The sequence below is a fragment of the Tachysurus fulvidraco genome, chromosome 25 (assembly GCF_022655615.1).
Source record: "Tachysurus fulvidraco isolate hzauxx_2018 chromosome 25, HZAU_PFXX_2.0, whole genome shotgun sequence".
NCBI lineage: Eukaryota > Metazoa > Chordata > Actinopteri > Siluriformes > Bagridae > Tachysurus > Tachysurus fulvidraco.
The window spans coordinates 5,861,215-5,886,575 of record NC_062542.1 but is presented as its reverse complement, the minus strand read 5'-3'; the positions used below and the strand labels follow the sequence as shown (position 1 = coordinate 5,886,575).

The 25,361-nt window shown below is 36.7% G+C and overlaps 1 protein-coding gene across 22 annotated transcripts in view; it reads left to right on the top strand.

The window, feature by feature from the left end:
- The window catches only part of rims2a (regulating synaptic membrane exocytosis 2a), a 168,004-nt gene that overhangs the window by 82,815 nt on the left and 59,828 nt on the right, over positions 1 to 25,361 (top strand). For 12 of the 22 annotated variants that reach the window (XM_027171528.2, XM_047808541.1, XM_027171521.2 and 9 more), the window contains 13 exons: positions 470 to 516; positions 672 to 784; positions 3,587 to 3,634; positions 5,818 to 5,948; positions 6,156 to 6,348; positions 7,092 to 7,245; positions 7,507 to 7,533; positions 9,942 to 10,010; positions 13,213 to 13,351; positions 15,072 to 15,137; positions 20,199 to 20,351; positions 22,959 to 23,068; positions 24,598 to 24,630. In XM_027171528.2, coding sequence (XP_027027329.2) covers positions 470 to 516; positions 672 to 784; positions 3,587 to 3,634; positions 5,818 to 5,948; positions 6,156 to 6,348; positions 7,092 to 7,245; positions 7,507 to 7,533; positions 9,942 to 10,010; positions 13,213 to 13,351; positions 15,072 to 15,137; positions 20,199 to 20,351; positions 22,959 to 23,068; positions 24,598 to 24,630 — 1,283 coding nt within the window. The remainder of the gene's footprint in view (positions 1 to 469; positions 517 to 671; positions 785 to 3,586; positions 3,635 to 5,817; positions 5,949 to 6,155; positions 6,349 to 7,091; positions 7,246 to 7,506; positions 7,534 to 9,941; positions 10,011 to 13,212; positions 13,352 to 15,071; positions 15,138 to 20,198; positions 20,352 to 22,958; positions 23,069 to 24,597; positions 24,631 to 25,361) is intronic. The other 10 variants (XM_027171579.2, XM_027171611.2, XM_027171665.2 and 7 more) reach the window with 8 other exon arrangements.

Genomic DNA, 25,361 nt, shown 5'->3' with positions numbered 1-25,361 from the left:
TTATCGTATATATATATATCTATTATTTAATATATCTATAATATATATATATAGATATATATATATCATTTAATCTATATATCTATATATATATATATATCTATATATATTATTTAATATATCTTATTTACTCTCTGTATACTATCTATTCTTCTAATATATCTCTAGCCCTATATCTCTAATCTCTCTCTCTATATCTTTCTGTTCTTTAATCTACTATATCATATATCATATATCTCTTTATCTCTTCTATATTATCTTATTCTCTATCTCTATCTCTCTCTTCTATCATCTATCATTCTTTATTCTCTGTCTCTCTCTTTCTTCTTTACTCTCTGTCTCTCTATCTCTCGCTTTTTCTTTCTCTCTGTCTCTCTGTCTCTCTGTCTCTCTCTCTCTCTCTCTCTCTCTGTCTCTCTCTCTCTCTCTCTCTCTCTCTCTCTCTCTCTCTCTCTCTCTCTCATTGCAGAGACATCCCCAGGATACCAGACAGCACACACACACAACTGGAGTCGAGTGAGTAGCCACCGTGTGGCCAGATGAAATCGATGCACTTCTGTGATGACCTAAACATCATATCCTATTGTCATGTATCTTTCTTACACCTTTCTCCTTTTTCTCTGTCTTCATTCCCTCATTCCTGGCTGCTTTTATTAAATCCTCCCCGAAAGGTTCCAGTTCATTTGAGTCACAGAAGATGGACCGGCCATCCATATCAATCACGTCTCCCATGAGCCCCAGCATGCTGCGAGACGCACCACAGTACTTATCCGGACAGCTCTCTGTGAGTTCCCACAATGCATCACTCTGCTTTCTTAGGAGAGAAAATAAAAGTGGCTGTTATTGTAACTGCCATCTTTAATATAAAATCTGTATTTCTTATTGTACGGGCCACTTAATTTGAATGACATGTATGCTGACAGACAGAAAAAATGTTGATTGTTTTTTTTGCTCTGTTGCATGAATATCAGGATCATGTAACGATAGATATATATATGGATAGATAGATAGATAGATAGATAGATAGATAGATAGATAGATAGATAGATAGATAGATAGATAGATAGATAGATAGATAGATTTTATCCATTCGTTATTATCTTTAATGTGGCAAAAAATAGAGTATGATAAAAAGTTTCTGCTTTTTTTTCTCTCTTAATGCGGGTAAGATAAAAAAAAAACCTGGAATGATGAGAAGACAAAATGTCCTCAATCGTCTTCCCCCAAAAAAATCCCCTATGTGGGAAAACTAACTGCTACAAAGCTCTGACACTGGAGACGCATTTCATTAACGATCCTTAGAGAAAATGTCAACAATGTCAGTGATAACACATTATTTTGGTTAATTAACTGTGTTAATTGATTTAGGATTAGATGTAGATTTAGAAACAAGTCCCTGTGTATGTGATGTTTCTTAGAAATGCCATGATAGAACAGAATGAACACTGAATTACATCTGTAACTTCTAGCAGAGCTGCTGTCATGCACAACAAATCAACAACCAGTAAGAGTTGAGAATTCAGCAGCGCTGTGGTACAATGAGATACTCTCATGTAACGAAGAAGAAACCCACTAGATTTGTGTCGAGATTTGTTTTAGATACTGATCTACCAAAATGAATAGTCTTCATAGCCATGCTTATGGTCCGTTATGACCCGTTCTAACCTTTATATTTCTAAATAATTATTCGTTTTATTTAGCTGCTACTTCAGCTAATAGGAATTGACTTCCATTGAAGGGATTATTATTTTTTTCAGCAATCCTAAAAATGATTACTTCCAACATGAACTGAATTGATTTTTTGTCCGTTTGTCTATTTATCTATCTATTTATTTATTTAAACATCCTGAGATAGATGTACTCAAAAACATTTGCACATCTTGTTTGGCAAATCTCTGAGCTGAGAAGATTTTGGGAATCTTGCAGCATCAGAGATGTAGCTGAATCTTATTTTTTTTAATGTATTTTTTAAACTTAAATTGTATTGCTTTCGATTCAGCAGCGATGGTCTGGATCAGTGGGGCATGTTAAGTACTTAGCCATTGTTGGCAAACATTAGGGAGGCGAACAAAGGCGACTCAAACACAGATAAAGTTCTGGATCGGCTTCACGGTGCTTACGCTCGGCCACAGATCTGGAGCTCACCCAAGGGGGAAAAACCACCAGACCTGATCATGTTACACTCACTCGCCGCGCTCTGCTAGTGTTAATGTAACACGTTCCAACAGCAGAAGACTCACTGATGTACGATGTAAAGGATGGCATGCTGGATACTTAATTAAACCTCATGTTTCACACAGTATGAATCTCTTCTCTTATCTTATTAGCCATTTAAGCAGCATTTATATATATATAATTAGGTTTTATTTTATAGGCTAGGTTTAATTGATTGGTCTTTTATAACTACAAGTCACATCAGGTCCGGATAATAGTTCTAAAGAGAAGCAGTGTTTGTTCTATGTCCTTGATTGCATGCAGCGGTTGGTGTCACTTAATGGTTTCTGTTTGCTTTGTCACTGATGGTCAAAAAAGTTACTTGGTAATACTTTATACAATTGTGATTTTTGCAAATAAATAAATAAATAGATAGATAGATAGATAGATAGATAGATAGATAGATAGATAGATAGATAGATAGATAGATAGATAGATAGATAGATAGATAGATAAATCTACAAATATAATAATAATATCAATACTACTACTACTACTACTACTACTAATAATAATAATAATATCAATAATAATAATAAACAAGCAAATAAACAATAAATATAGGTAGATATTTTCTTATATTATAAAAAACATGGGGTGCAAAAACTTTTGCACTCAGCTCCAGTATCCCAAGAAGCAAACGTTAATCATTTCATGTTGGAGTTATCATATTCCTCTTCAAATATAAAACGACAAAATGGATTATCATATCCCTGAATTTAACGGTCACTTTCCACATAATATTTAACCTTCTTGTACATCTTCTCAAACTATTTCATTGTCTTTAACTCTCTGAGATTCTGTGCATATGTGTGTTTGCATTGAGTAACACAATCTGCTGTGTTTATATGTGTGTAGGTGTGTGCGTTTGTGTGTTGTCCGGGTGGAGATTCAGTTTTTAAATAGACTCGCAGATTTCTGGTGCTCGGATGATCCGTGCGTCTAAATTCAACCTGTAAAAAAATCAGGAACGACTCCATATGATTTGAGATGATCATAATTTGTAGCGTTTTTGAACGACATGGCAAGCCAACTATATATAGCAATATCGCACATGGGATTATTTACGGAAAACAATCGACTAAATGAAAATGACTCGGTTGAAAGGAAGTAAACGAGAAGCTAATTACGCAATACTCATTTAGAAGAGGTTCCGGATGATTGTCTTTGGTTATAATCTATGACTTCAGCTTGAACTTTTTGCGGGAAAATAAATAAATAAAAAAGGAAAGAGAAACTGCACAGTAACCTGCAATGTTTATTTAGACTGAATCTCTCCCCGAGCTCCTCTAACACTGGTGCTGTCATTCTGGGTTTAGTTTCATTGCATTGTTCCTTTGTTTTGTTCTTGTCATTAACTTTGCTTACCCAGAGCCAAAGCCTTAGTAGGAGAATAGAGCCTTTTAACCCTAGGGTTCAGGTAATTCACACTATATACCACCAAGACACTCACCCCTTTGTGCCCCTTATCCTTTTACTTACCTCCTGCTTCTACTAAAAGCACAGCAAGGAAATGGCTGCGCTTTCTGTATATATATATTTTTTTTGCTTGTGGAATTTTAGTATTACTTTATTTTCTCCCCTGTTTTTTTTTTATGCGTTTATATATATATATATATAATATATATATATATATATATATATATATATATATATATATATTAGAATGATTTTGTGTGAATGATTTGCATGAGCAAAAAAAAAAAAAAAACCTAATTATTACCTAACACGCAGTGCTCATGCCTTACTCATCATATTCTCCCAATGTGTAAGGCATAATAACACACTTCAGGCTGTGTGATTAGGAGAAAATAATCCACGACGCAGTGATAGAATAGTGACACAACTTCTTTCCTATAAAAACACAGCCCTTTTTTATTGCTCTTATATCACAGCAATTTCAAGTTTTTTAAGTACATTAAATATTGATATCACTTAAGTTTTAGCATCAGTAAACATCACGTCATTTCATTCCCAGCACCAACACAGCACCGGTACTGGAGACTCCTTTAATAAATATTACATAAAAGTCACTTCACTGGAAACCTCACCATATCAGCAAAACCTTTTCCACAATAGGGTTTAAATCCTGCCGTGCTGAAGAATTCCCCATAGCGGAAAACATTATCGCATCATCATCATCATCATCATCATCATCATCACCAATGAATAGATGAGGTCTTTTGTTAAATAACATTGTATCCCCATACAAATCCCAGTGAATTTGTTCTTGCAATAAAAACCGATAACACATAAACCTGTGATTTGAAAGACACTCTGCGTCCACTTTATTAGGAACACCTGTTACCTGTGCATGTATACAATCCAGACAGTCAATCGTGTTGCAGGACAGTTCATATATTCATCCAGATTCAGGTCAAGAGCTTAAATAAATGTTAACATCAAACATCAGACTGGAGAAAAGGTGTAATCTTTGTAGTCTGGCATGTTTTTTTGGTACTAGATTGGCTGGTTTGATAATTTTAAGAACTGCTGACTGGCTTTGAATTTTACACCCAGCAGTTTGTAGAATTTAGATGTAGAATTGTGCCGAGAAAAACAAACAAACACTGATTTGAGTGACATTTATGTTGATAAAACTGGTCAGAGGAAAATGCCCACATTGGTTCAAGTTGCCAGGAACGATATAATTTAGTAACAAAGAACTCATAACTGACATGATTAGATGAACTGCATAAATGTATAAAAACAGCCCAGAAGGGAAAGTGTGTTTATATGAGCTAAAAAAAAAAAACAGAACTAAGGATCAAACCTAGAAAATGCAACACAAAAGGAATGTCCATTTGGTACCTTTGTGGCCAATTAGCATACTCTAACTCAACCGTTATACGCCACTTAACTCCCCCGGCCTCCATCAGCATGGATTCTTTTACATTTTTTCCTTTACAAGCTCTGCATTCTCACTGCTAAGCAGAAACACAACCAATCTTAGTGTTACTTCCAGACTGTAATGTTCAGAATCGGTCAAAAACAAACTGTTTTTACTTCTAGCTATTTTAGAGACTTTTGTTTCATGCAAATGACTTTAAAACACACATTGGGGATATAATCAAAATCCCCCCTCCCCCCTTTTTTGGTCTTCTTCCTGTTCTGTTCACTCTCTCATCTGACCTCTGTACTGTATGTTTGCCTTCTGCATGAGAACTCAGTTTCTGCTGTGCACTCATTCCCTTGCCTGTTAATCTGTTCGTGTTCGAGCAGATTTCTCGCAAATGTAAGCTAATTACAAACATAATGCACCTAATCGCATAAGTGATATATGTCACTAGCTAAGAACTCATTTATGCTTATTTATGCTATACTGCTATAGATAAGGAAAAACTGCTGAGACAGTATACCATCTTACCATCTTAGATACCATTATCTAAGTGTGTGCACCTATATTGTGTTTTAATACAAAACATGGTGATATAGATCTCATTAGTCTTGTTAGAATTTCACTCTTTTTTAGTTGTCTTAAAAACCTGATTCCTTCACATCCATCGCATCTCAGTGCCCACACATGCATGTACAGTATATAGTGTATGCTAAAGGTGCTATTAATAAAGCAATGACTCCAGAGATGTCTTGATCTTTGCTCAGGTTAAACTCTGGTACGATAAAGTGGGCCACCAGCTCATTGTCACCATCCTGGGAGCCAAGGACCTGCCGTTGCGTGACGACGGACGACCGAGGAACCCATACGTCAAAATCTACTTCCTCCCAGACCGAAGGTAAGGCTAGGACAAGGGAAGGGCATGTTTTTTTTTTCTGTTTCTGTTTCATTGGTTATGAACATAATACCAAAGTATCTATCAGATTTCTAATTCTGATCCCAATCACGTCCAGGTTTTTGAATCATATAAAGTCAGTCTTGAGTCTCTACAGTCTTTTTGGTGTTTCCCGGCTTCCTTTCTACCAGTGGTGGTAAATAAAAGCAGTCTGAATTATTGTTCCTCCAGTGACAAAAGCAAGAGGAGAACTAAAACGGTAAAGAAGTCGTTAGAGCCCAAATGGAACCAGACATTCATGTATTCGCCAGTTCATCGGCGTGAGTTTCGCGAGCGCATGCTGGAGATTACGCTGTGGGACCAGGCGCGAGTGCGCGAGGAGGAGAGCGAATTCCTCGGAGAGGTAAGAAAATGCATCATTGTGTCTTGACAAGCTGTTAGTCTTCACAGTTTAGTATATTCCTGGGTGAAATTTATTCAGATCAGCAGTAAACTTTGCATTCACAGAAATAATTTGTGCTTGATGAATAATTGCATATACTGCAGATGGGCTTCAAACTTGTGTAATTTTCTTCATGATCATAAAGATAATTACTTGAATTATAGGCTGTGTCTCAATTAGCTCCCTAGGTAGTGAATCAGTGAATCTAGTATACAAGGACCCTAACTCACCACATGCTGGAAAACTAATTTTCCTAATTTCTTTATTTATTCACTGTCAAAACCTGAACATATCAAATATTTAAAGTTTTGTGTACTATATAAATTTGTTCGCGGGCTAGCTAGTGGATTTTTTTAAATCATTAAAAACAAGCCATATATAAAATGAAATAAAGCTAAAAATCTGTAATTATTTAATCATTATTTGAAATCTTATCTCATTTGTACATAAGGCTGGATTAGAGTTTGGTTCGGAGCAAGTATTTTGCGATTAAAAGAAAGCGAGGGGGAGAGAGAAAGAGGGAGAGAGAAAGAGAGGGAGAGAGACAGCAAGAGAGGGAGATATTGTAGATAGCCGTTAAAATGTCTGAGTCCCTGATCGGTGCCCTTTCTATCGAACTTCTGAGCTGATGTATCCACTCACACACGCTAGAACACATTGCAGCTGTACAGTTGTTGTGGCATATTTTTTGATTTGCCATTTAGATTCTGATCGAGCTGGAGACCGCGCTGATGGACGACGAGCCGCACTGGTACAAGCTGCAAATGCATGACGTCTCTTCGATGCCTCTTCCCAAGAGTTCGCCCTACCTTCAGAGGAGAACGATGCATGGAGACAGTCCCACTCGCAGACTACAGAGTATGCTTTTCACTTTGCCTTTAATTATATCTCATTTGCATCACACCTGCATCCTTTCAGTATGGCTTTTGCTCACGCCATGTACACGGGTGCAGGATCTGATACACTCCATCAAAAACGCCAATGTAAACTCGATGAATCAGTAATAGTAACGATCAACGTGCAATTTGTAGGTCTTCGATTGTAGAATTCATATCTAGTGTAAACCTTTTAACCGTTTGCTTTTGTATGATTCTTTTCTTGACCTCGTTGTTTTTGCAGCTCACGGCTCGTATTCGTACAATTCAGGTAAAATAAAGAGCACTGCATGTCTACAGTATATCCCTGTATTTTCCACAGAAACAAATCCCTACAGCTCTCCCTCTTTTTTTTTTTTGTTTTATTTTATTTTATTAAGATATAACACTAAATCAAACACACCACTGTAAATGACTTCATCTTAACCAGCTTCCCTAAAGGTTCCCTTTTTTTCTTGTTGTTCGGCTTCATCGTTACTAACTTTAACACACCAAAATCCCCAACAGACTAACAAAAAAGCTTTTATGTTATGGAATGTTATTTACATGCAGTCTTATCTGTCCAGAGAAAATACAGTGTCATCATTTTCCTTAATAAAGCAACCCTTGATTTATGTTTCTGTTCATCCTGGCCCTTTTTAAAAAGTTACTTCTGGTTGGTTTTGGAAGTTGACCCCCCCCCCCCCCCCCGATACATCATTTTAATCAGCTTTCAATCCTTGTGCTTTCTCTGACTGCTCTCGGCTTGTTCTTGCGTTCATCTACCGAGAAAGGAAAGAAAATAAGTGCAAAATCTATGTATGTGTGAAATGTGAACGATCTAAAAAAAGGAGTGCGAAAACAGATTCTGGGAAACGGAAAGAAGTGTTGTACACCTGGTGTTCCTGGAAAAGCTTGAGCTTGGTTTACTTCTCTGAACTACAGACAGAATATGGCTAAGATTGAATTTTTCTTGTTTTTTTTCCGTATAGCTAAATTTGTACGCTGTGTATAAAGATAAAGATAACGCTAAAAAATAAATCGTCATTGTGTTTTGTGTGGGTCTCGACTGCAAAGCCTCTGTTCCCAGAGGTTGTTGTGATATTTACAACAATTTGGACAGGATTTATCATCCACTTATCAACGACTTTATTAAAAACTGAAAGTATAGATTGCTTTAATTTGAAGAGAAGACAATGTTCAATGAATCACTGTTTATAGCTGCGGTGAGCAGAAAAGAATCTCTGAACGCACAAAATGTCACTCCAGATTCAGATTTCTGTTCTTGGCTAATAAGAGTGGTTATTGGAGTCATTTTTCTTGAGCTGAAAAACTCATTCATCTCTGATTTCTGTTTTTAAACACTATTCTGTCTAAACTTTAGCTACTGTGAGGTGAGAAAAATCCAAGGAGGTCAGCAGAGTGTGAAACACTCAAACAAAGTGAAAGTGGCAGCGACCAGTCCGTAGCTTTTGCTCTGATTGGATAATTGCATGAAGGAGTTATACAGATGTTCCTATTAACACACGCAGTTCATTATCAGTTGGTATCTGGTGTAACACCCACACAGACAGGGGAACATGGACAGAGAGGCACAGACTCGGGGAACAGGAATACTGTAAGTGATATTTTATTAGTGAAAACAAAGGAAAAAAGTGCAGCTTGCTGGTGAGTTGTGAGGGTGATGTTGAGGGTTGTCACAGCAGGGTGGTGGTGCTGGAGAGTACAGGGAAGCTGGAGGCAGCAAGAAGACACCTGGAGGAATGGATGCAGCATTAGAACTTCCTGAAGCTCAAAAACTTACCTCCCTTTACTGCTAAGCAGAGGATGAGGAATTAGAGGTCACTTCTGATTGGATCCTCTGGTTTTGGTGGGTTTTTGGTTGCCCCATTTTGCAGGCTCAATTTCTGTGGCGCTGTCCCTGGTGCTGAAATGCAGCTTTTTTGAAAGGCACTGTTGGTTTTAGCGGGCAAAGAGCGATCTCATGTGGCTTGCATGTGACAGTGTGTGCGCACCGCCATCACACTGGTCAAAATAAATGATGAAAATGGTGAGGTGATGAAATGACAGTGGTGGATCAAGAGGATCATGGTTTAAGTGCATAAGGGCACTGCCAAGCTGCCGCTGTTGGGCCCTTGAGCAAGGATCTTAACCCTCTCTCCTCTAGGTGTGCTGTATCGTGGCTGACTCTGTGCTCTGACCCCAACTTCCAAAGAAAGCATTTCACTAGGCTGTACTGTATATGTGACAAGCAAATGCTTCTTCTTCTTCTTCTTCTTCTTCTTCTTCTTCTTCTTCTTCTTTTTTGCTCAACAAAATAAAATCTCAGTGGCATGCTTTCCCCCTCATCTTTGAGCTCTCACTTTGCAAAAGTGATTATAGAATATAATTAATTGAGAAAGTCTACATACTATCTGCTTCAATTTGCTCTTAACTTATTTGTTTTCAATAACAACAATCATAAATGACATTATATTTTCTAGTAGTTTTTTTTTGTATATTCTAGGAAATAAAATGCAGTTGTTTCAGACCCATCATACATGTCTTCTCCTTCATTACTCAGTCTAATTGCTTAACTAATTAATTTAGCATTTCCTGTATACCTTTGAGACCTCAGAGCATAATAATGCAACTGATTTAAAATCATGCTGCCGGCAGTATGCGTCATTTTGTAACAGATTTTTTTCTGTTCTTGTGTAGGATCTCACAGGATCAGTGACAGCGAGATCTCTGATTATGACGGTGAGGATGGCGTGGGAGTCATTTCAGGTGATCGCACCATAAAAACAAAGCAAATTTATGTCACATGTTCATATTACTGAATAAAAGCAATAGGTGTATACTGTGTACTGGAAATGTCGTTTAACCTACGAGCTCGAATCTGATTGGCTGGGAGGTAAATTTGGCTGTAGATGATCATATCATTCAAATTTTATTTATTTGTTTGTTTGTTTATTTTCGGTGTGTTTGCTTTCTCTTTTTGGTTCGTTACAGATTTCCCAAACACTTAGGCCACGTTCACACTGTAGGTCTTAATGTTCATTTCGGATATTTTGCTCAGATCTGATTTTTTTTGTTTGGCTGTTCACATTACCTTTTAAAATGTGGCCTATATCAGATACCAATGTGAACTGTTTGCTGTTTCGAACTGACCCGCATGCGCAAACGAACAATAACGCGCCGTTGCGCTAAAAAGTTGGCGAGGTTATGGAGGAAGTATTGTATCATCTGGTGCAAGCAAACATATCATGTAATGCTATAATGTGATGTAGTCAATGCAAACATTATGAGCTGGTTCACGTAACCACTTTACATAACACTCTTAACACACACACACGTTACCAGTCACGTTTGTGTCACGTTTTCACCGGCGCAAAAAAACAAAACAAAAAAAATAACTTTTTGCGGGTGCAAAAAAAGAAAAAAAGAGTTTTCGCCGGCGCATAATTATGACAAATGTCGATGTAGATTGACGTAAAAGTCGCATCAAATCCGCCTTGGCTGTTCACACTGCGGCCACATTGGAAAAAATCAGATTCGGGTCTGATTCAGGACCACATATGGAAGTGGCCCAGATCTGATTTGAAAAAATCATATCTGGGCCAGATTTGAGTGTTCACATTACTCCTGAATAAGTCTGACCTGGTCACTTGACCCGGATTTGGGCCACTTTTACCTGCAGTGTGAACGTGGCCTTAGTGCAGCTTTTCCACTCTTTTCCAATCACTTTCTCATTCTAATCTAATCTGTTCTAATATAATACAAATCTAGCCAATGCACAGTTCAGTTGGACTCTACTCTACTCTACTGCACTTTACTCTAATGCACTTAAACCTAGACACTCTAGACACTCTAAAGGTGCTATCATGGGCTATGTCCACACTTTTTTCTTTGTTTTGGCCTTCATTTTGGAAAATTATTTAAATTATCGAAAAATGCACAGGATTCTTCTTTTAAACTCCTACCATTGAAAAGACATATAGAATTACTTCCTCTGCCTGTTGCACTCCTGTTCAGTGCATGTGACTAGAGGAGGGCTTTGAATTAATGTGTGTTGTGAGGGCAAATGACTTAAAATCTTGTCATCTGTGGTGATTTTAAACATTTTAGAATGCCACAAATATCACAAAAATCCTGAAAGGACCGTGGGATGTAGTGTAGATAAAGTCTAAGGGTCCAGGAAGAGCTTTCTACCTTATGAGGCAATGGAAATTGCTGGAAATGTGATTTTCAGCTCTGAATCTGTGGCTTTTTTTTTTTTTTAACTTAGGGCTCAAGATGATGTTCCTGTGTGGTCTCAGGCAAAGACACACACACACACACACACACACACACACACACACACACACACACACACACACACACACACACACACACATACTTTTAAATCTCATCTATCTTATAGCTTCTTAGGCACAGCTTTCTGCATTTCCTTTGTCTTTGTTCTGGTCATTTTTGCCTCCTTTGCTTATTCTCACTCTTTTCCACTTCCCTGTTTCTAAATGCTGATTCACAGCTTTCCCCTGCACGAGTTGATTACTGTTAAGAAGAATAGCGTTTTCTCTCATTGAATAGCTGGGCTTGTTTTTATCTCTGCTGGATTCAGCCAAAAATGCATTGTGATGCAGAGGGGTGTGTGTGTCTCTCTCTCTGTGTGTTTGTGTGTGTGTGTGTGTGTGTGTGTGTGTGTGTGTGTGTGTGTGTGTGTGTGTGAGAGAGAGAGAGAGAGAGAGAGAGAGAGAGAGAGAGAGAATAATAATAAGGGTTGTGAGGGAACGATGACTATCACATGCACAATACAACTGGAACACACTTGTCCCTCCTTTAGAAATAGATACAAATAGAAAGCAACCAAAATGGGATAGAAAAAAATTTGTACTTCTCAAAAGTCTTTTTAAATCTGTTATGCCTCTGCCTATTTAACACGTGTCACGGTCCATTGGATAGCAGTCAACTTCAGTCATGGCAGCCGTTAGCCTGTGGCTGGATAATGAACTCTTTCCGCTTGAACGCAAACTTGTCCTCGTCGTCATTATTACGCTTTGAGTTGGGAAAACTGTTGTGAGGTGAAAGGCAATTTCACTGATTACATCTTGTATAAACTGCAGATCCTTTAAAGGATTAACAAAAAAAAAGGCACAATGCATGACAAAATACAAAGACACAAAACAAGAGTAGCCAACATTGTTAAAATCTGTAGTTTTTAGGAGCTTGATTAAGTTAAATAAATTGAATATATAGCCAAAATAGGCTTCTTAACTCATTTTTCAGTTAGTTTTCTTTCTTTCTAATTTGAATTTTGATTTTAATTGATGTAAATTAGCCAGCTACTTTTGGATTGTGGTGAGTGTTAGTGCATAAATACAGCTGTGTATAAAGTACCTTGTTATTTTCACGTTTTATCTCCAATCGTCAATCGCTTATCATGGCTTGTCGTCAAAAACATCCTACCTAAGAGCTGTAAAATTTACTGACCTAGCATTGTCTATAGACTTATATTTCTTGCCTAGCCAGCATATGCTGTAGCATTTGTTGCTAGAAATGAACTCTTTGTGCTGAGTTGTGTGTCTACTGCTGACGTTTTATGAGCCTATGTACTGTATACTGGAGGAACATGCCCTGAAAAGAATGTACTCTTGAGATTTTCACAGATTGCAGTCCGCTTTACTCTGTCAGCATTAATCACAAATTCTATGTTGGTTAGTACGACAGTGTACTTGTGATATTAGATGTTGGTTTGGAAGTATTTTTTTTTTTTTACATGTATGAGTAAATGAACACAGTATCAATACTAATATTAATATTTAGGCATCCTTAAAATATACCAAACTGTCATGGTAAACCCAGTTTTTCAGTGAAATAAAGATTTAATATATTTTCATATTTAATGTTGTAACATTTACAATGTTAATGTCACTCATTTCTATTACTTTTGGCTCACTGATCATTTTATCCCTTGTTTGCCCTACAGACTACAGGCAAAATGGGCGGGATCTCCAAAGCTCCACCCTCTCTGTACCCGAGCAGGTCCTGTCATCCAATCACTGCTCACGGTCGGCGGATATTAACCGAGCGCGCTCACGATCACCCAGCGTTCCCCCTCCTCAGAGGTATAGTAACTTCTCTCTCTCTTTTTTATTTATTTATTTACTTACTTACTTACTTACATACTTACCTCAGAATGCTAACGTTGCTAAATATGCCGTCAACTTCATTCACTGTTACTGTGGCACCATTGCCGAATTGTCTTCAAAATGATGTTTTGTATTCTTTGCTATACTTTACCAACTACTATAACATCCAAATGATTGTGTGTTTGATATTACTGATGTTTTTGTGTGTGCCACTGCTGTCTTAACCTGCCAGAAACTAAGAAACTTTCCTTATTTTCCTTGTCTGTACTTGACAAATGAGAAATTCATCAGCAATTGAGTACATGACCATGTTTTGGTCACACAGAAACATAATTACTTGTCTTAAAGTATCGGTTCATTTAATTTACCTCAGTTTGTTGAGCTGGCTAGCTAGCTAGCTAACTAGGTATGCATATTAATATAGGCTGAGAGAAATTATTATTCAGAAGCGTTATTTTTTGTGGAACTAAATAGCAGTGATTCAAATTACGGCTAAATGTGGTGTTCAGTTTTTGAATCACTTGGACAAACTTAAGATTTGAGTCCAGTTAGTTTTTTTGTTTGTTTGTTTGTTTTTTTTTGTATTTTGCTTTGTTTTGTCTTTGTTTCTTTTTCGACTTAGTTAATCAGTGTGTTTAAAAGTTGATGTGTACAGAATAGCAAGGGTGGGATTCTGAAGCGCTGGCTAGTTTGCTAATTTGCTAGTTAACTAAAACAAGATTCCCATTCAGTTATGTGAACTCATTTCTTCACGTCAATTGTCATGACAAGCTGTGGAGATAAATATCTTTAAAAAATAAAACTTAAAGTGTCTTGATTACATTGTGAGCTAAAGGTTAAGGTCAGATATTGTTTCTCTAAGGAATGTCTTGGTGTTTTCTAGTTCTCTAATTTGCTGTCTATTCGAAGACCTTTGTTTTTAGAGTAAGACTTTAACAATACACTGCACTATTCAGATTATTGCTAGGATGGTAACAACAAGGGTACATTTTTTGCACGTTTTTTTTTTAACTTAGAAAGCTGCTAGTTTTTCTCTTTAAGCTCTTCAAGCTGTGCTTCAATTATATACAATAAATTATATACAATAAATCCTTTTTGTTTATGCTATGCTAAATCCACCCATTAAAGATTACGCAAAAAGACAGCTGTTTAGCACAAATTTTCTTCACAGGGGGAACAAGGAAAGTATATTTATTTATTCATTTGGTTAAAGATGAGGTTTTCTGTGCTTTTTGAATAAAGGTGCTAATATTATGTAACCACTTTCCCCCCCCTCATACGTAAGGCTGTTTTGTACATTTAGTTAGAAAACATAGGCGTGTATGAACAAAAATGTGCTGTGTTTTTGTATTGTTTTTGTTATTAATCAATGTATTTTTAAAAGAACAACTCAAATGTAATGTTCAGATGCTCATTGATTAATTATGTAGTAGAAATTGATTTGCATCTTTGCAGTGCATATAGAAATGTATTATAACTTAGCTATAATGCATTATATTGCATTGGCTCCGCAGTAAGGGAGTGATGTGAATTTTTTTCTCTCTGAAAATGTTATCATTTTGGGAGATTTGACAACCGGTCCACCATTTTTCTTCGAGCTGGACCACTCTGGCTCATTCTCCGCATCTCTACCTCAAATTTCCATCTCTCCTCATCCTTTCCTCCTCTCCTTTCTGTTCTCTCAATCCAACCGCAGTCATTTTCTCACCCTACCTCGAACGAGACACAGTCAGCCTGTTCATCATCAGCAGATGGAACTCAGGTAGATCTTTCCACACCCATGTCTGTCTTTACCTACTTGTCCTCCTGCTACCTTATAGAACATCAGGGTTCCTCAAGCCTGGAGTTACCTGAGATGCAATCAAATCAGTTTTAAAACACAGAGTCTCAAAGATAGGAAATAAATCATGATTACGTTTCAGAAGGTGATGGAAATTAGAATTTTGGTGCAGGGTTGGTCCGTAAATGTTGCCTTCAATCGATGTTCTGTAAAAATAGGAAAACAAGGAAACATTTAATTTAGCGTAATCAAATTTAATTTCCATTTCTACTTAGATTTTTTTAAAATATTTAAATGTTAACTATTGTTTTTTTTTTCTCACTCGTTTAATCACAGAAATCAAATATTCATAAATCCAAATACTAAAAAAAATGCCTGCTGAAGTACAATTGAATGTCTACAGAGTTCACTATTCTACAGGTTTCTTTTAAGTCAAGATTGTGGACTTTATTCTTTATTATTATTATTATGTTTTTAAAGAAGATTTGATTATGTCTTCCATAAGCATTTTAACAGGAATGTACACATTAATGTCAAGTAGTTAGGGGTGTATTTCCGCTAATGGGTCAAAATAAACAGAACTTTTTCAATATTGTGTACAAAATATCAGTTTCTCAATTTTATTTGCTTAATTTTACAATTGTTAATGAAAGCAACATGACGCTTGCAGTGATATGATCGGCATGGCTATGATTAGCCTACCTCATTGGTTTAAAGCATATGCTTACAGTATGGGATGCTTATCTGTGTCCCAACAAATTGACGCAACGTTCACGGACCAGTCTCCGATTTATATAGCTTATTTTTCATTAAAAATTATCCAGACCCACGTCCTGGCTGGCTAATTAATGACAGACAATTCATCCCAACCAAGATTGTAGTTGAATGAGAGTCCAAAAGTCAAAGCCACATACTGGCAGTCTTTAAATTCGTTTGTTTACTGACACAAGTTTTAGGGATTAGCTTTCTAAAGTGTTCATAATATCTGAGAATATGTTATAAAAGAAAAATAGGGGGGGGGGGGGGGTTGGCAAGGCATCCCCAGATTGATAGAAAATCACACCACCTTATAGAAAGATTGAATGTTACACGATAACGTCATTGTGTGTTTTGGTGTAGCCTATTGGTGAGCTACTGTATAACAATTTACTCTTTATCTCATTTACAACGCATTCAACTCATTATCTCTCCATAATGTCATTTAGCATCAGTCTCTGCTTTGACATATCAAACATGTTTCCATCAAGCGATGTGAAAACATTTGACTGGAAAATACAGTACTTCACCAACTTCTCAAGATCGAGTAATCAGCATGCTGTCAAGTCGATATGACGCTGTATAGATCTACATGTTTTGTCAACTACAGTGTGTTGTTGTGGTTGTAGACATGAAAAGTTGTCCAGCAGATAGATTGTGCATACTCTTTGTATTTTATTTGATATAGAAAAGAAGAAGCATTTATTTCTGATATATTCACATCCCAGATTTGGAAGTTAAGGTGAGAGTCCAGGGTCAGCCATGATACAGCATCCTATTAGCAGAGAGGGTTAAGGGCTTAGATCAAGGGCCCAACATTGGCAGTGTTGATGCTTTTGAGCAACAATCTAGAGCCTTAAGCAGTTCAGCCAAACAAGGATACAAGGTAGCTGGCTAATTAGAGGTGTGGGAAACCAACATCCAAGCCTTCAAGTGAATGCTAGTGGAATAAAAAAAATATTTTTACTAACTTCTCAAGCATAATTCAAAAAAGTAGCTGACAAGTCGTGTTTCCCCCAAGTTTAAGCCAAACCTGTTTTGCGACATTGATATGTTTCATTTGTGCAGCCAAGAATGCGTCCATATGCATTTCAGTCAAGCAACCAATTACATTTCCAACTTCAGTGCTGTTTAGGCTAGACTGTTAATGATAAAAGTAAATAAATCTGTGCAATAAATCTGTTTCTGATATAATAACTTTATTTAAGCATGCAAGCTGAAATCTGATTCATTAAGCTCCTTATAGCTTTATGAATGAATGAAATGATGAATGAATAGCGATGCAAATGTTTCATTCCATTATTTCTAGTGCTCATCCTACACAGAGTTGCAGGAACATTGGGAATCGGGGTACAAGGTGGGGGTCAACCTGGATGGAGTACAATCACACGTGAACATACACACACACACATTCCCACACCATTCATAAACTATTAACAATTAAGAGATCCCAGTCAGCCTGCAACACATGTCCTTGGAGGAAACTGGAGTACCTGGAGGAAACCTGGGTGGAGGTGTGAAGTGACCCACCAACCTTGGAGACGTGAGGAAAATGAGCTAAACTATAAGCTACCGTAACATCCAGTTCGAATATTTACAAAATCAAATGATCTCACAGTTTTACATACTGAACATCAGCAGCCAGAGAAAAAAAAGAAAGAAAACATGTGCTGGCCATTTTGTCCTCGTTTCTCATTGCTGCCAAGCACTTTAGTGTAGCAGCAAGCAGAACAGGATGGCTCTGAGGCAGTTCCTCCATTTTACTTCACTCACTCTCTATCTATGCTCTTGTTGCCATCTGGCTGTCAGTCAGAATTGTCGAGCAGTGCGTTCTCTTCAAAGCGGAACCTGATGTGTCATCAAAAACACAGGGCCACGGCTGAATTAAACTGTCAAAAAGTGCACGTCTTTCTCTGAGCAGTGGCTCGGCTCCTGATCCACTCGACTAGTCTGGAGTCAGTATTACAGCTTTTGTGCTGTACTCGTGTCAGGGTGCAGATGTGGACGAAATAAATGAAGATGTGCCTCTAGATAGAGGGGGGAGGAGAAATTGATGTGACAGGAAAGAAATGAATAGGAAGGGGTTGTTATATCAGTAAGAGAGTGAAAAGAAAGGTGAAAAGTAAACACTAGGAGATTTTTACATAGGCCTTGGAATCCAGCTGCATTTCTTTAGTGCTGAAAATATTCTTATCTGTTTTCTTTTTAGGATTTAACCCTTGTATGTTCTTCGTATTTTTGTTACTCAGCCAGTGTTCATGGGTCTGGTGACCCGCTGCGTTTTTGGGTTTTTAATTCAACACAATCAAAAATTTTATGTTAAACTACTCTACAGATGTTTACTTCATCCCAATTACAAGCAATATAAACAGCATATAGGGTTAATATTTGCCCTTTACCTTTATTACATCACATTTTTTAATTAAAGTGCTACTCGTTTTTTTTGTTTTTTTTTTAAATAAAATGTAATAAAAAAAAAGAAAATCAAATTTAATCAAGTTATGAGTGCAAAAAAAAATCAACAAATTTACAAGGAAGCAAAGTTTTTCAAAACTATTGATGTTTATAAATATGGGTCCCACAGACCCGAACGACATACAAGGGTTAAACCAGAAGTGGGCGTGAAAAACAAAACTATAAAACTGAAAAAAAACTCTAAAAATATGTTTTGTTTTGTTTTTATAAGTAAAATTAAGTTTTCCATTTAAAATAAGTTATAAAAATAATCACCACTACTTTATTCAACACTTAATCAGATGATCTGTGGAACTTTCTGGAAAACCAGGTTGGCATACGGAAATTTTTAATCACTCACTCACTCACTCACCCACTCACTCACTCACTCACTCACTCACTCACTCACTCATTTTCTACCGCTTATCCGAACTTCTTGGGTCACGGGGAGCCTGTGCCTATCTCAGGCGTCATCGGGCATCGAGGCAGGATACACCCTGGACGGAGTGCCAACCCATCGCAGGGCACACACACATTCTCTCACGCAATCACACACTATGGACAATTTTTTTTTATGGTCTTTGGACTGGGGGAGGAAACCAGAGTACCCGGAGAAACCCCCGAGCCACGGGGAGAACATGCAAACTACACACACACAAGGCGGAGGTGGGAAACGTGCTAACAACTAAGCCACCGTGCCCCCATTTTTAATCAAATTGTTTTAATTGACATTTGAGTAAGAAGCTCAAGTTACGTTTAGATATTTAGTTGTTGTTTGTACAATTCTTTTAAACAATCTGCCTTAATGGGGAGAATTTTTAGAATTAGCTGCAGCAACATCTATTATTAAAAGTGCTATACAAATACGATTGAATTGAACATGTTTAACTTTATAGTTGTGCAACGAGCTGCTGGACAACTTTTGACTCAATGTAGAATTTGTATTCTTCGTCTTGTCTGTTTTAATGTTGAATTGTTTTAACTCTTCAGAGAGGTTACATTTTTGTCAAAGTGATTACACGGAGATATTACATGTAATTTTTGTTTTCTTTTTTTTTTTGGTCAGTTGTTTTTATTTGTATCTCCTTCCTTCCTGTAGTGTTGAACAGGGTTGTATGAACTTGCACATGCTGTATATGCACGGAGTTGCCAGCTTATTAGGAAAAGTTGCCTAATAAACTGCTATGTCACTGTATATTGTTTTATATACAGTACGTTTTTTTCCCCATTTTATACCACAGCACTCTTTATTCTCGGTTCTGATCGTGTTGATAAACTTTACAACACTACTGACAGTATTCCTGGTTGTTTTTTGAATCAAGGCTCTGTAAATGTGAGAGTTTTAAAGCATCATTATCTATGATATAATCGTCTGCTAGGATCTAAGGCAAACTACTGTGGTATAAGGGGAATAAAACACTCCATCTGTGGATGCATCAGGGCAACCTCAATCTGGTTGCCTTAAATTAAGCTATCATGCAAAAATTATTGTACATTTTGTTTTGTTTTTTGTTTGTTTGTTTTTTTGTTCATTTTCTTTTTCTTTTTTTTCTTTTTTAATGCAATAACATGTTGGAGAGATTTTGCCCAAATCTGAATGGCAAAATTTGAAACATTCCCAATAACGGATAAAACGTTATATTAATCATTAAAAACTAATAAAGACCCGTTAGCTTGACTATTTGCAAAGTTTCTATCCGTTAACAAGCAAAACAACCTTAAAACATAATACATCTTTTTTCTACCTTATAATGGGAAAATGACCACACCACTATTTGTTTAACCTTCTCAACACACCAACCTATTTCTCCTCCTCCATGACACTGTTTCTAGGAATTACAGCATGCAGGACAGGCGCGAAATGGAACGGCCCATGTACACGCGCTCACGTTCCACCGAGCGGCCCCCTGATGCCCATCACATGAGATCGTCCATGCCCACGCTGTCATCCGGACACTCTGCGCCACCCTCGCCTGCCTTAACGAGGTGACCAGACTAGAGAGGCAACTCCACCTGACTAGCAGCCCTGGTTGACTAATCACCACTCGCCATCCTCCCTTATGCCCCTCCCACAATAACCAGCCTTCCTATCTCTTCTACTAATCAGCCAATCAGCAGCTTTCTTGTTTTCTGCTCTTCTTTCACAGCTATGCTTTTCTGATTTTGCAGAAGTGACAAACCACATGTGCTGTGCACAAGATGTCGTTTGTAGTGTAGTTTCATACTGTAGTTTGCTTTTTTGGTAAAACACCACTTATATTCAGACTGCATATAATGGTGTTTGAGTCTCCATTGATTCCTGCTCCATTACCAACAGACCATTTAATTTAATTTTCTTTCATTTGTTCTCTTTCTGTTCATATGCACTGGCTTATATAATTTATTCCCTCTTTTCTTGCAGCGATCAGGCAATCGGAGATGCAATTTTGATGCAAAGCATCTAACATGTCTTGTCCTCTGTACTGTAGTTTATTCACAGGCCTTTCACTGATTTGAGCAATGACATGAGATGCAGCCATCTACAGCACTTCGATATGTTTTTTTTTTATTTAATTATTTTGCATGCTTTCTCCCGTTTATCCCTTTACCCCTTTAAACTCCCTTCTTACTATTGTAACTACATTATACTCCATATCCAGTATCCAATCAGCTAATCATGTGCTTTTAGAAACTGCTGATCTCCTAAACAGTCTCTGTTTACATAAAACAGTGTGAAAAGCAAAAAAAAAAACATCCAGTGAGTGTCAATTGTTTGGGTGCCTCCGTACCAATATTAACAAGTTACAAGCTAGAAATTTGGTGAGCAGAAGAGCGTCTCAAAATGAACACATTAAGTTCCTTCTGAAGATCAGGAATCAGAAGCTAGAGCAGGCAAATGCTTACTGAAGCTAGACAGTTTATAAAGGGATGTTTTTTTTTCAGTCATAGTGGTTATAAAGAGAGGTTATTTCACCCACCAGTACCTTCTAGCCACTGAATATTTTTTTTTTTGCACTATTTTCTGTAAACTCTAGAGACTGTTGAACTGCTGTTTTATTAATAATTTCATTTTAAACCCAAAACACGTTAATCAGCATAATCAGGATAAGCATAATCATATATATGTTATATATGTAGATGAGCCTAAAAATGCTTATTTCTAAGAACTCAGGCAATTCATCACTAAGGCTTAAATTTGGTTACAAACATATTTTTAACTGGACACTGTAGTATCAATGGGCCTCAGTTATTCTTTTTATTTTTTGTAAAGTTGTGTGTAAAGTTTCAGTTACACCGATTTCAACATACTCAGAAATCTCCATAAAAGGCAAAGCTTACAGAGCCGAAATGACCAATTTTACAATAACTTTATATGTAAAAATGTTCACATACTGTACATGGATTTCTTAAATGGTTACAACTGCTCTTGGGTTGACTTGTATCAGAATACTCGTATATTACGTGTGTAAAATATGTGTATCGTTTTAGTACAGAACATAAAGCCAAGCCATAATAAATGGCTGCTGGTTTAAGGCAAAGTCAAGCTTGCAAAGAGAGCAAGAGAGGAAAGCAAGAGTTTGCTCTTCAAATAGAAAAATGCCTGGCATTTATTCCCACTTTTTTGCTGACTCGGTTTGAAGGACATGCCAACACACAACATATAATTTCTGTTTCACATTGCCTGCTCCTCTAAAGCCTCTTCAATGCCAAAAGGCTTCCCATGGCCTTGATTATACACAACATCTATGTATACAAATCAGCACATACAGTATATATATATATATATATATATATATATATATATATATATATATATATATATATATATATATACATACATACATACATACATACATACATACATGTATGTATGTATGTGTATATATATATATATATGTATATATATACATATATATATATATATATATATATATATATATATATATATATATATATATATATATGTATGTGTGTGTGTGTGTGTGTGTGTGTGTGTGTGTGTGTGTGTGTTTATTGTGCTCACTTAATTAGATGCATCTGTTTGTCTTTATTTATAATGATTACCTTTAGTTAACATAATATATAAACACAAGCAAAGGAAGCTTTCCTTTTTGAAGCTTTGCTCAAGTCATACACCTTTCTAAGGAGCATTTACACAAACAGTTTGGTATGTATGAAAATCTCATTTCCTGAGAAGGTTCTTGAGATGTTTTTGTACTTAGAAGGCAACCTTTTCACCACATAGACACCATTTTTGTTGCTCACGTTTTGGGTTCAGCTTTGCCCTTTATAGAGATTGTGGACGGGGCTTAATGTAAATCAGCTATGTCTTAAATATTAAAGATTTAAGGTGTTTATGGAGATACACAGAATAATCAACATCAGAACTTTAATAATAAAATGTATTTATTGATTTTTACACTTACTCATTTAGTCATTTTAGTGTTTACAATCCTTGACCAATGCTTGCACCTAAAACTTGCATACACAATTTCTGACAATTGAGAAGTGTCCGAATGTAACTGTGTGTTTGTGTGTGTGTGTGTGTGTGTGTGTGTGTGTGTGTGTGTGTGTGTGTGTGTGTGTGTGTGTGTGTGTGTGTGCGTATCACAGGGCACACCCCCGCAGTGGATCAGTCCAAACCAGTCCTACTAGCACGCCCATGAACAACAGGAGAGGACGACAGCTACCACAACTGCCCTCAAAGGGGACGTTAGACAGAAGTAGGACTGCTTTTCTTATTCTGCATATAAGTTATGGGATATGGCAGTAATGAATAATGGCAGGAATGGCAGAACCTTACTATTGTGTGTTGGGAGTTGTTATGAGATTCCGCAATAAGAAATTGAGAGCTGCATTTTTTACATTTGTGTGACTTTTTGTGGATATGGGTTATGACAATAACCTCACAGTATCACAGAAATGAAATGTGTCATATTTTTATAGTAATCAACTGTAAATTATGTGGTTTGCTGATATCCAGTGACTCAAATCCATTTCAATCCACAATTTCCATTTTGCAGCCATGGCTTTTATTCAGTCGGCATAAACTTGAGAAACTCTCTGTGGAACTTGATTTGGTTTGAAAATGGCTTTTTAAAGGTATTTGTGTGTCTTTAAATTGTCTCAACGTGCCTAAAATGCCCACTGAAATTTAATTAAAGCTTGTAACTCTACACATATCAATATTAAAATGTTTTTCTTAGCCTTATTAAATTTTGTCGCGAAAATATATCGATCATATTCATCACGGAGGACTTTGTTTCATACAAGTTAAAGAAATCTCAGTAGAAAGAATTACCCTGCAAAAATACTTCGGAAATAACACTGAAAACGTTCAATTTTTTTTTTTGTATACACGCTCGACATCCCATAATAGTATTAGTTATCACTTTTATTTATTTCTCATTTCTTAAAAAAATAAAAAATAAAAAATCCAGATCGGAAATAATGGAAGATGAACATTATGTATTTAGATGTAATGTTCTGTATAATAATGAGAGGAGTATAATGTCTCATTCTACACTGCAAGTATTGTTGCTGAAAGATTTATGAGACGTTTCTCCTTAATGGATCACATGAGACTTGGCAGAGAATAAGATCGTGTATCAGGATCAAGCATATGTGGAAGCAGCTGGAAGAAATGAGTATGAAGCTCATAGATCCCAATGTAAGCTTGAGATAAACTAAATTGAAGAGCTAACACTAAGATAATCCGATTAACTTCAGGCTGATTAACACTGTCTAGAGGAAGTATATGAGATTAAGAGATATCGTTTGGAATATTACTTTGTACAAGTTATGGACCTCGTGTAGACGAGGTGGGTGAAGGCGCTTTCATGTCTGCTTGATTCAGATCTTATTGAGTGATTTTACACTCAAAGCAAACCTAAACAATGCTCCAGTGATCCAAAAACTGTCAAAGTGTAAAGTGTCTGTCAGCTGCATTTGAACACTCCATTTAAACCAAATCAAGCCGCAAACCAACCAGGTTAGGATTTGGACTCAAGGAAGTTCAAAAAAAATGGACAAATACACATGGAAGTACCCTCAGATCTTCAAAAAGCATGACTACATCACTGCAGATCTGCTGTCAATATGTAAATCCATCGCTGATATCTGTATTGATTCATGTGAATGACTACTACACACATGGTGGAAAACATGTGTGGTCTATTGTCAGCCAATGTTAGCCATTGGCTAATGCATGGGCATCCGGTTTTTATAGTTCCTTCTTTCGTTTTTCTCTCAGAAGGCGGACGAGAAGACATTGAGCCTGGTCAAGGTGTGTAATCTGTTTCATTGGGTTTATGCCCTTAGATTCAGGCTAAACCCATCTGCAATAGTCATGAGCTCCAGCCTTGCTCCAGGAAAAAGTATCTGTCAGTTATATGTCTGCTGAGAAAAATTAATTAGCATGAAGTATTAATTAAAAAATGATAACTGAGCCAAACAATTATATATATTATATAATATATTATTAGCAAAACAAAAAAAAATGAATGTTCCTCACTATGCATGGAAGCTAGTGTGGTTAGTAATAACAGTTTGACATACTACAGTCTCTTTTTTATTAATTATCAGCAGTGTATTGAAACAATGCTGTAGCCTTTCACAATAAAAGGAAGCTAGCATGACTAGTAAGGAACATAGATTCCTCACACCTGTCTCTTTGCGTAATCTTCTGTTTTTACCAGGAGCGTTTTAAGAGAAATAACCAAGCAGCACTTATGTTAAAGTAAAAGTAACCTAGCGTGACTATCAACAGTACAAATTAGCATAATACCATCATCTAGCATTACCTTTTTTCAGCTAAGGAAACATTAATGATAAACATGCTTACAGTGCTAATGCCTTACGAAATAGAAGGAAGCTAACACGATGAAGCATCAACGGAGTTTAGCCTACTGCATCTGTACCAAAAGTAACCAAATGATTCGAATGTTTCTCACAGTCAAATCAGCCTAGTGTGACTAACAATAATACAAATGTGTATAAAACTAACATTCACCATTA